This window comes from Lemur catta, chromosome 3 (assembly GCF_020740605.2).
Source record: "Lemur catta isolate mLemCat1 chromosome 3, mLemCat1.pri, whole genome shotgun sequence".
Lineage (NCBI taxonomy): Eukaryota > Metazoa > Chordata > Mammalia > Primates > Lemuridae > Lemur > Lemur catta.
Window position 1 is genome coordinate 20,288,114 of NC_059130.1, and position 12,471 is coordinate 20,300,584.

Here is a 12,471-nt window from a genome sequence, read left to right on the forward strand (position 1 = left end):
ACAATAACATTGTTGCACCACCAGGAATGAATTTTTAAATCTCCAAAGGATTCATACCTGGCTAATCACACATTTGTTAGTGGAAATAACAAACACTTGTTGGTGGAAAGGATGCTGCATCAGAGTAAAAGCCTGTTCTCCCTAGTTTGGGCAGTTTCCCCATGAACATGTGTGGTTTGTTTTGCATATGTTAATGAAAGGCTCTGGTGAGGGGGGCGGTGGGTACCCGTTCTGCTGCTTGTATGTTTGCATCATGCTTGTGAAGTTTTAAACAAGGAACACTAAATTTTTCCCAATACTGTGGAGCCTTTTGTATTCAAATCAAAAGCACAAAACTCTATTGTGGGGGGAAAAAGAGTCTTTATTGGCAACCATTTGTGTCCACTTAAAGCAATAAATATGAAGTCATAAGAGTACATTCCATGTGAAGTACTATAGCTATTAATATACTTGTGTTTTTTTTTTTTTTTAAATGGGTGTCTTTTGGGGAAGCTGTTCTAATTAGTGCCAGAAGCACCTCAGAGGGAGGAGGCAGGCCCACCCAGCCACAGGGTGTGCGCAGAGTCAGGAGAGCTGGGTCTGATCTTGCCCCTTCGCTGTGAATCTGTGGGCAAGTCACCTCAACACGTCAGGCCTCTGTACAATAAAGAGGTTGGAATCCATCCATGACCTTTAAAGTCCTTTCAGCTCTTTCAGACCTATCCGGATAATTTTTTGCAAGGGCCAAGCTACTGGCTGGTGGGGTGCTTATTAGCACAGCACGAGAGGGTGGAGGTGCGGGGAGTTGGCCGAGGGAATAGTGGACACGCGAGGGTGACTCCACAGTGGTGGAACGCGAAGTGTCCCGGGATGGGGCCGGAGCGATGGGATTTCCAGACAAGTCTTTCCCAGGCCAACTTTTAAAGGTCGGAGGAAAGTTTCCGGTGGGGTGGGGGCCCCGAGGGGAGGGCTGGGTGGGCTCCGACGCCGCCTCCCCTTTAAGCCGGTGGCCCCGGCGCCTCCTCCGTTACCTGGAGCGGGGAGGGGCTTGGGAAAGTTTGTGTTTGTTGCTGGCAAAGCGCCGGATGGGAGGCGCGGGCGGGCGGGCGCTGCGGTTCTTCCCTTTTGCTTTCGGGAAGCGGTCGGGGCTGCACACTCGGCTCGGCGGTCCGGCTCGCGGGCCCGGCCGGCGGGAGGCGGGACGGAGGGCGGGAGGCGGGAGGGCGCGAGCGGAGCCCGGGCGCACGTAAGCCCCAGCGCTGGGATTTATCGGCTCGCGGGGAGAGCGGAGCAGGCGCGCGGCCCAGGCGGAGGAGCGCCGACTCTGGAGCAGCCGGAGCTGGAGGAGGAGGAGGAGGAGGAGAGGCAGCGGGGAAGGAGGCGGAGGGGGCGAGTCGCTCCCGCCGGGCGAGCATGGGGCGCCTGGCGCCGAGGCCGCTGCTGCTGGCTCTCCTGTGGCTGGGTGAGTGCGCGCGGGGCCCGGCGGGGCGCTGGGGGGCTGGCGGGGCGCGGCTGCGGCACGCGGCCTGGGGCTCCGGCGGGGCCGGGCCGCTCCGGGGAGACCGGCCGGGGTGCGCTGGCGGCCCGGCCCGGCGGGGAGCGGTCGCGGGGCCGCCCGGAGCCCGGCGCAGATCCGCCCCAGCCCCGCGCGTGGGGTGCGAGTCGCCGCTCCGCCAGGCCGAGCCTCGCCCCCAACATGTGCCGGGGGGAGTGGCCCGGAGCCGGCTTCCCCGGCGCCCTCCCTACCTGTTGGCCTCTGGGCGCCTGGCTCACCTTGAACGCCCGGCCCGGAAGGTGCTTGCGGTTCTGGCCAGGTCCCCGGCTCGAGAGCGGAAACATGAGCCTTTGGTATGCCCCGGCGTGGCCGCGACCGGCCGGATCGCGCTCCACACACGCGACCCACGCTGAGCTGCCTTTCCTGGGAAGCGAGAGGATCCACCAACTTCCTTCTGCGAAGGTCACGGGGCGGCCCGGAGCGGTACAATGGAAATCGGTGTGCCAGTCCTTCCGTCATTGTAGTCGAGGCTAGATCTTCTGCCTCGGTCTTTTCTTTTAGCTTTTCTTGGCGCTGCTTAGCTGCATATTTATACACAAAGACCTAAGAGCCAGGCTTTGCCAACTTTTTCTACCTGTTACTTTTCCTCCCTTACTGTCCCCTGGCTTCCACCCTCCGGAAACCCTCGCTGCCTCTCGGTTTGGCCCAGCGCCCTACTCCCACCCAAGGAATCTTTAGTGGGTTCCCACCCCCCTCCATTTTCCGTTGCCTACACACACAGACACCATCTTCACGAAGATACACATGGTTATCTTAACCAGCCACAGATACATGTTTATTAAATGCCCACCCTGGTAGGCGAGGGCTGACCCTTAAATGCTCTGATTTTTTGTGTCCTTTTGGTTGGTGTCAACCAGGACAAGATGAATCCTGTGACCTGGCCACGGGTTCTCTTCTAAGCCCCTAGAGAAGGCAGATCTGAATCTTTTACAGAGCACATGGTGTGGTGTCTGTCCCAGCCAGGCCCCAGCTGCACGCAGGGTAAATGACTACTCTGCACTTACGATCAGAGGGTCCCAGTGGAGGCGGCCTACAGCCACTCCCCTCCTGCTGGCACCAGGGCCCACACTGTCCTAACCCTCATGACTCCTGCTACTGGTGAACCAGCCTTTCTAGCTGCTACTGTGTTTTATTCCTTCATCTTTGAGAGATTTTCTTGAACTCATTCCCTAAGAGAGCTCATCTAGCCACATTTCTTCAGTTGTAACTCATGTTACAGAAAGCTTCCAGATCTTCCACTTAGCTTTATAGCATCTCTTCTATGGTCTCTGATCCTAGTGCTTTTAATCTTTCTCTTTCACTCTGGGACCCTTGTAAGTTCTGCATTTGTTGCACCCTGCTGGTGCTAGTTCACACCCATTAATTGGCTTGTATGTCTGGCCTGTGGTTGCACAGATTGTGCACTGCACAACTCTAGGAACTGCTGTTCACTTTGTAGTCTATGTGAATGACTCCCCCTAGAGTTGTCCAGTTCACAACCTGTGCACCAGTTCAGAGGATGAGGTGAGGTAGAATTTGAAAAGAATGCCCTTGAGTAACTATGGTAAGGGGGGAAAAGGGGAGATGGGGCAAAGGGGGACTAGCAAAAGCAAAATAGAAGTGGGAAAAGCACAGCTTGGGGAATCTCGGTTGCATACTAGTGTATCCTGCCCTGGCTGGACATCTCATGTTAACTACACAGGGAATCTCTTTGGTGTCACCAGCCAATGCCTTTTCACCCAACACTTCTCTGAACTGCCGGTGTTCCCCCCCGGGTACCCCTGCCCCCCACAGAATCTCACTTGCTGTGGCTTCAGCCTGACCTCTGGGAAGGCCTCCCTGTCTTACACCACTCAAACACTACTGATTCCTGAAACTTAATATGTTGATAAGCAAGATGATCTTTCCTCCTGTATTGCATCCTGGGTATAATCTTGGTATCACTGCTCTCTTTGACCTCCAGGTTCACGGTCTCTCAGTTCTCTGGCTTTTCCCATAGCACAGACTCCAGTTTCTTCCTGTTCTTATTTCTACAGCGACTGTCTTAGCCCAGGTCCTGATGGTTCCCCACAGAGATAACTTCTGATGTCTTCCTGATTGATTGTTTCCTCCAGCTTCCCCTCTAAGGTCATCATTTTCCTAAAGGATCATTTTTGGGGCTCCTACCTTTGCCCATTGGGTCCTATGGCTTTCCTCCAAGGAGATGCTGTGCTTGTGTTCTCTCCCCTCTGATCTTCTCTGGGTCAGATGCTTCATGCTAAAGTGCCTGTTTGCTCTCCTTTACATAGACTGCATTAAACCTCTGGCCCCTCCTACTTCTCACCTCTTGCCTGTGTATTTCCTCTTTTTCCTAAAACTGACTTCTTCCATGAAGCCTTCCCAACTAAGTCTACCTACCAGAACCCACTCAGCTTCACAGAGCAGGTTTCACATCTGTTGTCTGTGTCTGACCTGTCTACCTTGTCCTCCCATTCAGTATGGCATTTCTCGAGTGGCCACTCTGCCTATAATTTATGTTCAATACTGGGAGTTCTAGACAAATGACCAAGACACAGCATCTCACTGAGTGGTTGGTGGGGTGGGTGGACAGATAATAAAACGGCTAACCACAGACCAGAATGAAATACCTGACATAGACACCGAGTGCTGGTAGAAAGCAAGGAAGAGGATGATTAATTTTGACTTGGGGATTGGGGCTGGTTTTGCCAAAGAGGTGACATTTGAGCTGAGTCTTGAGGATAATTAGAATTTTATAAGAAAGAATAGAAGAGCATTCCAGGCTCTGGGGAAAAGCATAAAGTGTGGATGAGTGAAAGTATATGGTTCATTCAGAAATATCCACATAAGTTCCACATAACTGGAGGGAGGAGGAAGAGGAAATAATGGGGGTTGCAAACTGAAAGGTGGGTTTGGGGTAGATCTTGTAGGCTTTGCATGCTGTGCTGAGAAGTCTGGACTGTGAGGGGTGGCTTTCTTGGCCCTCTGGGTGTTGCCAGGCAGCCTGTGCTTCTCTCATTATAGCACTTATTTCTTTGTATATAATCATCTGTCCCCTCCCTTGATTATATCCCCTGGGGGTAGGGACCACGTTGGTCTTGTGCACTTTAGTATCTCTGTTACCAATAGGGTCTATAACACATAGTGAGTGTTTGATAAATATTGGCTGACTGAATACATATAAATGTGTATGTCCTTTTATCTGTGGGAAATGGGTAGTCATTAAAAGTTTGCAGGGTGAGATTAACATGATAAGGTGATATGTTTGAGGAGAATAAATCCTCAACTAGTATACAACATGAATTGGATGGTGGAAGGCATGGAGATTGTGGAGAGGGATTAACACATTCTCTTTATTTATGTCTTTATTTTTGCAACTCCATTGAAATAGTTTTTAAATGTCACAAGCATTACATCTGCATTTTAAACTTCAAATAATATAGAAGGGCCTTGTATTAATTAGGTAGGCTAAGCTGCTCTAGCAAATAGATTCAAAGCATAGCAGTTCAAACAATAGAAGTGTCTTTCATAACAGTGCCAAGGGCATGCTTCAGAAGGAAAGGTTGGGTGGCACCCCTGCTCCATGCCATCATTCTGGTACCCAGGCTGGTAGTAGTTCCACTGTCTTCAACCCATGGTTTCCAAGATCACTTTGGTTGTCACCATCACCATTCCAGCCCTCACGAAGGGGGAAAGAGCATAGCACAGAATACACGGAGGCCTCATGGACCAAGCTTGGAAGTGGCACACATCACTTCTGCATACATTATATTGGAGAGAATTTAGGCCCGTGCCACACTAGTTGCAAGGGAGGCTGGGAGCCATATGCCAGCTACTAGGGAAGAAGGGAAGGACAGATTTGGGGCTACAGCTAGCAGTTTGTTAGTTATAAAGAATATGAGATCTGAAGAAAAATGTGCTCGCCCTCCTGCCCGGGCATAGCCACTCCTATATAATGTGTGTGTGTCTGTATACTGAATATTCTGTTTGTTCTTTTCTCATAGCTCCTGTACAGGGCACTGCACCTAACAGGCACTGAGTAATAATGGCTACTATTTAGAGTGCATATCAGGCATCAGGCTCTTACATACATTCTATTATTTATTCCTCACAGCAACACTTGGAGAAAGTCACCATTATTTTCTCCTTGTTACAGATGAGGAAACTGAGCCCCAGAAAAATTAAACAACTTATCTAGAGTCGTACAGATATTCTATGACAGAGCAAGGATTTGCTATCAGGACACCATTCTGCTTCTGCTAAGGAATACTTGACTGATGTATCGCTTGAGCTTAGTTTAGGCAGAAAAAGTATGGTAGTGATTTGAAAGCAAAAGTGCAGTTAAGAATAGGGGGACCCAGGGTCCGTGCAGCTGAGGCACACTTTCTGAAGGGAAGAGAAGGGCAGTGCCAGCATGCACCTCCACGATATGGCAACTCTTGCCCCTATCAAGTCACCACACCTGCTCCGAGGACCAGGCTGAAATGTGGCCACCTCCAGAAAGCAATGAAGGAGGTGAGGCCAGCAGGAGGAACCCTAGTGAATCCATCCAGCTTGAACAGTCTTTGAAGTTCTGTGGCCTTCAGAGATTCCTTGGCACTCATTTTAGCCTTGTTAACAGAATTCCTGTATCTGCCAAGCTGATTAATGCGTGCCCTGGCTATAATTATTCTTATTAGCCTGCTGAATAGGAACCCTAGTTGTCAGTGATCATTCCTTACAAGGCAATCTGGCTGGTCGGCATTTATATGGCTATTTCGTTTTAGTGATGAGCTGCTGAGCTGATTTTTTCCCCCATAGATTGAATGTACATTTTCATATTGGCGCTGTGTCTGGCAGTTAAATAAGGTGTATGCTTGTCTGTTGGTGCGTGTCTGTCTCACTTTATCAAATGGAAGTTGGGGGGAAGCTGTCAGGGCAGTTCATAGCTATTCCGTTTAATTGCATTGGTTTCTTAAAGGCAGGGTTGCAGGGTCATTTGACTCTGCTTTGGGAAAATAACTCGAACTGGCAAAAATTCTTCATAATTTATCTTCTGGAAAAGGCAAAGTGCTGCAGTTGGCACAGTGAGTGGTTTTTTAGATCTTGGAATATTTTCCTCCACACCAACTGTAGTCTCTGGGAAGCAACAGAATTAGACCCAGTAGTTAACACTGTCGTGTCCTGGCGATGTGATTTCCAGGAGACTAGTGGTAATGGCACTGTGTATACATTTGTGTTCTTCAAATGCTGATTTCCTCACAATACTCCCTAAGTGTTTGTGCTAGATTATGGGGTCGCTAAGCAGCATGATTCAAGTTTAAGTATGATGTTCTGGGACCTTAATTGCATCCTGTTTCACACCTTTATAAGCAGCTGGAACGTGAAAGCATTTACATCACTCAGGATATTTCAGGGGAGTGGAGAAATACTGTGTGGCTAGTGTTGCTCTGTCTCGGATGAATTTGGCTTAGAGTGGTGGAGAACAGAATTGTGCTTAAGGGTTCAGGGCACATTTCAGAGTGGGCGCTACCTTGGAATCCTAATGAAATAGAGCCAGAGTGCAGACAGATGGATTATTTCTTTTACCTTAAAAGTGACACCAAGCCAAGAATTCCTGATAGTGGCTCTTCCTTGTTTTTATTTAGAGCTGGCCAGGCAGAACTTCCCAGCTTGTGGGCCATGATAAGGGACCCCCATGGGTTGCAGGCGTATCATGATATCGATGCCCACAGGTCAGAGGCTGCTTCTTAAGCCCAAGGCCCGTTTACCCAGAGAGCTTTACAGATATTATTATTTCCTGTGTGTGCTATGATGTGAGAAAGGTTGACAGTTTTCTCTTTTACTTGTGAACCACAGCCCTTTAGCCCAGCCTTGGGGTGAGCTGTTTGAAGAGGCAAGGTAAGACGCTAGGTAACATGGCTAGCAGCCCATTTTTTAATTTGGCAAATATTGAACAAATGCCTACTAACACACACCAAGCATTGTCCTGAGTGCTGGGGGTTCCACGGTGAGCAGAGCAGACTCCGATCTGGCGTCAAAAGGTCGGACAGGGTGTTCTGGATGTGTGGTTGGAGCTGTCACCGTAAGGTGGATGATTGAGATGCGGGTCAATCTCAATCAAGGGTGCGTTCTTGGGGATGTCTGCAGTTAGGGCACAGGAAGTGGGAGGGAGAGTTTCAGAAGGAGTAGTCAGAGGGGTGGGAGGACCAGAAGAGTGCCCTGTCGGAAGCCAAGCAGAGATGGATGTGAGTGGACTTGTTAAAGAGGCACTGGTCAAATGCTGCTAAAAAACCGGAAGAATAAAGACAAAGAGAAGCCTTTGGATTTGGACGCTGTCGAGTCTGACCAAATAGTGAATGAGGAAGCAAAATCCCAGAAGTCAAGGAGTGAGTGGAGTGGGGAAGGAGCTCTGAGTCAGAGGCTATCACCCCCGTTTTCAGATGGTGCCAAGTAGAAGCCCTCCATGAGGGTGGTGGCTCAGGACATGGTGGGACCAGACCGACCTGAACAGGATCCGGGAGACTCCTGCATGTACACAGGCCGGCTGGGAGATTCCGGGGGAGGGACAGGCTGCAGAGAGGTGAGCAAGCACGACTGCAGGACCTGGACCGCAGGGAGGGTAGGATGGTGGGGTTGGGGTGCGAATAGAGGCCCTGGCCTTGGAGACTCAGGGAGAAGGGGAAGTGGGGGGAGCAGTGTGGTGTGGACTGCAGTTTTTGCCGCACGCCCAGCCTTCTCAGCCCTAAGAGTGCCCCCGAGACATGCTAGTTAGAGGTTCTCTGTATGTTCCCTTTCCTTCTCTGCACACATTTAGTTTCCTACAGGTCCCTCTGGATGTCGTCTTCCATGTTGATTGGTGGAATTAACTCACTCTCTGGTAGCTGCTTTTAGGTCTTCAGCTGTTAGGTAGAACCTCCAGCACGGGGACTCTTTGCCATTTTATAACCCATCTTCCTCCCATTCACATCAGCTAAGAAGATTTTAATAGTTTCCATTACAAATAAACCATTACATGTGTTTTTAAAAGCCAGTGCTGCTCTTTATACCCTTCCTATTCCCCCACCCCACCCCCCAGTTGAAAGAGCAAAAATAGGGTCAGGCTTCGAAATTAGCCCTTCATTTGAAACCTGCCATGAACCTTGGACAAGGTGTTGCTGCTTCTTGTTTTTTTTCTTTTTGTATAAATTTATGTGGTATAAGTGCAATTTTGTTACATGCATAGATTGTGTGGTAGTCAAGTCAGGGCTTTTAGGGTATCCATCACCCAAATAATGCACATTGTACCCATTAAGTAATTTCTCATCATCCACCCCCTTGCCCTACCCTCACCTTTCTGCATCTCCATTGTTATTGTTGTACTCTCTGTGTTCGTGTATAAGCATTTTTTAGCACCGGCTTATGAGTGAGAACATGCGATGTTTGACTTGCTGTCTGCTTTGTTTCACTAAGATGATGGTCTCCAGTTCCATCCGTGTTGCTGCAAAAGACATGATTTCATTCTTTTTTGTGGCTGAATAGTATTCCATTGTGTATACATACCACATTTTCTTTATCCAAGTATCCCTTGGACACTTAGGTTGATTCCATATCTTTGCAATTGTGAACATGAACAGGTTTCTTTTTTTCTTTTTTTTTTGAGACAGAGTCTCACTCTGTTGCCCAGGCTAGAGTGCCATGCTATGGCGTCAGCCTAGCTCACAGCAACCTCAAATTCCTGGGCTCAAGCAATCCTCCTGCCTCAGGCTCCCGAGTAGCTGGGATTACAGGCATGTGCCACCATGCCCGGCTCATTTTTTCTATATATATTTTTAGTTGTCCAGCTAATTTCTCTCATTTTTAGTAGAGACGGGGTCTCACTCTTGCTCAGGCTGGTCTCAAACTCATGAGCTCAAACGATCCGCCCGCCTCGGCCTCCCAGAGTGCTAGGATTACAGGCATGAGCCACCATGCCCGGCCGTGAACAGGTTTCTTAACCTCTTTGAACCTCACTTTCTACCTCTGTGAAATGGGTATAATACCTCTCATGCAGGTCTGTCATGAAGATTAAAAATAGTATATCTAGAAAAACTCGAACATTAATGTATGTAAATTCTTAGAACTCTGCTACTCCAAGTGTAGTCTGGGAACCTGCAGCATTGGCAGCACCTGGGGGAATCTCAGGTCCAACCTGCTGAATCAAAGTCTGCATTTGAACAAGTTCCCCAGGGGATTCAAATGTATGCTAATTTGAGAAGCCCTAGTCTGGAAGAGTGCTAGGCACACATTCGGTGGCCTGGGCTTTCTCCATGAGACTGAGGCAAAGCCATGGTCAGAGTCAGAGCTGAAGAGAGTGGGTAGGGCTGGGCACTGTGAGAATGTGGCAGGTGTTCTGTTAGCAATGCAGGGTGGGGGAGACAGTAGGTCTGTAGTGGAGGCAGTGGGTGTGATTTTGTGGCTTTATCCCACCAAGTTTGGCAGCCTAGGAAGGATGATGTCATGTGGTCTGTCCGTGGAATGAGGGTAGAAGGATGAGGGATGAAAAAACCAAGGGAGCTGATGAGCACATCACAGTAAAGGTTGGTCAAAGAGTCCAGGTGGGACAAGCTGGTGAGTGGGGCTTTAAAGCCTGATGCATCTGCAGAAGGTTTGAGAGGCTGGAGCACACAATGAGGGTATAAAAGCAGATTCGGAGGTGCGTGGTAGTGGGTGGTCTAGGAAGGTAGGAGGTGAGGGTCCAGAGAGGTAACTTCTGAGTTCAGGGTCTTGGCAGTAGACATCTAAGTGGTGATTGGCTGGGCGGCCGGTAGACAAATAAGCGCTCATTCAGAGTTTTTGCCTCTTCCACCATTTTGGCCAGTTTAGCTCTAGTATCTGACTTGGTTAGGCGTGAAGGGATTAGGAGACAGGAGTGTGACTTTTCAGACCCTTAGCCCAGGTATTGTGGGGAAAAGGCGTAACCCATGACTAAAGTATATTGGAGCTGGGGTGCAGGTGTGCTGAGGAGGAACCACTGTGAGAATTTTTTTCTCCCTAAGGAATCCTGCCTGCCGTTTATATAGCATTGGTTTTGTGCCAGGCACTGCACGTTCCATACACTAACTCAATTAGTAGGCTTCATAACCCCACGGGGTAGGTACTGTTATCACCCCCATTTGACAGATGAGGAAACTGAGTCACAGCGGTGAAGCAGCTTGTTCAGGGTCACACCGTAAGTGCCAGAGCTGCCGAGATGAAACCCAGATGGTCTGGCTCCGGAGTCTGGGCTCGTAACCACAGCGCACTGCTCTGTCTTCCTGTGTTAGTCCAGATCGTTCAGTCAAAATATATCTTTGAAAATATGGAAAGGAATTGATATACTTAGCTAAAATGTGACAACATTTGTTTCCTTGTCTTTTAAGACAGGAGGCTTGGATTCGTGTCTTTGTCCTTCCACTCACTAGTTTTGTGACCTTGGATAAGTTGCTGAATAGCTCTTGGCCCCTGAAAAATAAGGGTTGGGCTAGCTGATCCCTGAGGTCTCCCCTTCCATCTCCAGAATTCTGAGTCCACGCCGACCCCTGCTGTTGGCCATATGGGCCTCTTAGTCCAGCCCTGGCTTCCCTGGCTCCTTGCCGGTCCGAGCACTCCCTGTGATGCCTGTAGCATGTGCCTGTTGTCTCTCACCTGCCTGGCACCTCCTCGGGAGGGCTCTAGGAATTGTTTATTGTTCTGTCCTTGTGTCAGCAACTACTTCCTCATTCCAAACCATTTCCTGTGCTGTGAAACCAGGGATCTTTCCTTGTGCTTCTCTAGGACAGCGGTCCCCAACCTTTTCGGCACCATGGACCATTTTCACAGAAGACAGTTTTTCCATGGGCCAGGGGCGCGTGGGAGGGTGGTTTCAGGGTAATTCAAGTGCATTACATTTATTGTGTGCTTTATTTCTATTATTGTGTTGTAATACATCATGAAATAATTACACAACTCACCATAGGCTGGGGACCTCTGCTCCAGGGCATGGAGGTGTCCCCACTACCCGGCTAATGGGGCTTTCAGACAGACTTCTGGGAAAAGTTACAGAAATGCTAAAACCAATAAAGCATTTCTGGATGACAGACTGTTTCTTTTTATTACTGATTTTTGTGTGTGCAAGTTTTGATTGAGGATATTAGCCATGAGTAAGTTGGAACTGAGTAATCCAGCCTCAACCTTCAGAAATGTGACTTGTGTTTTCTTGTACATTTAGCCTTAAGTCTAGGGAAGAGCCTGGTAGACGGCTGTGTTCCACAGGTTGTCCTTTTCTGATACACCCCGGATCACAGTGAGAATTGACACAGACATCTTTAGGTGTATCCAAATATTGACACTGCTTTAGATTTTATGCCCTTCCTGACGGGTAGAAGACTTAAAATTCTGACATTGCCAATCAGGAGTCTTAACTGGCTAAAAAAAAATGCATTCCTAGTATTTGGGGATTTTCTTCCTTTTCATTGCCTTGGTCTAAAAGGGGAAGGTTCAAAATGACGCTGGATACAATACCACTGACTAAAAGGGTACGTTCTAGGAAACCTGCATCTTATTGGTAGGAGCTCATGTTGCTGACCTCAGTCCTCACTGCGTCTTGGCTGCTGCCCAGCCCTCCCTGGCTACTTTGAGGTGTCGCTATTGATGTTGCTGCTAAACCCAGTGACGTTATCTCACTTGTCTGGGATGCAGATATTTTTGAGGCTTACCAAGAACCCTCTAGGAGTGAATTCTGGGCTGTGTTTGAAGTAGCTTGCTATCTTTTGCTATTCCAGAGGTGAAGAGGTGGATGGTGCTTTATAAACCCATCGCCCCTGTAGGGTATACTAAGAACAGAATATATTAGTGGATTTGATGTCTGTTCATGTGCTGCCACTTTGCTTATGTGGCAATGAGGGGTTAAAAAAAACAAACCACTTTTGGCACAGCTATTCATTTCTCCATTTTCTGAAAGTTGGCACATCCAAATGTTTTCTTATTTATTAGAAGACATTATA

The 12,471-nt window shown here is 48.8% G+C and overlaps 1 protein-coding gene across 1 annotated transcript in view; it reads left to right on the plus strand.

The window, feature by feature from the left end:
• Positions 1 to 1,099: 1,099 nt before the first annotated feature.
• Positions 1,100 to 12,471, plus strand: part of PTGFRN (prostaglandin F2 receptor inhibitor) — a 71,205-nt gene continuing 59,833 nt past the window's right edge. The window contains exon 1 of the mRNA XM_045546912.1: positions 1,100 to 1,441. Within this exon, the coding sequence (XP_045402868.1) occupies positions 1,393 to 1,441 (49 nt within the window). The 5' untranslated portion in view covers positions 1,100 to 1,392. The remainder of the gene's footprint in view (positions 1,442 to 12,471) is intronic.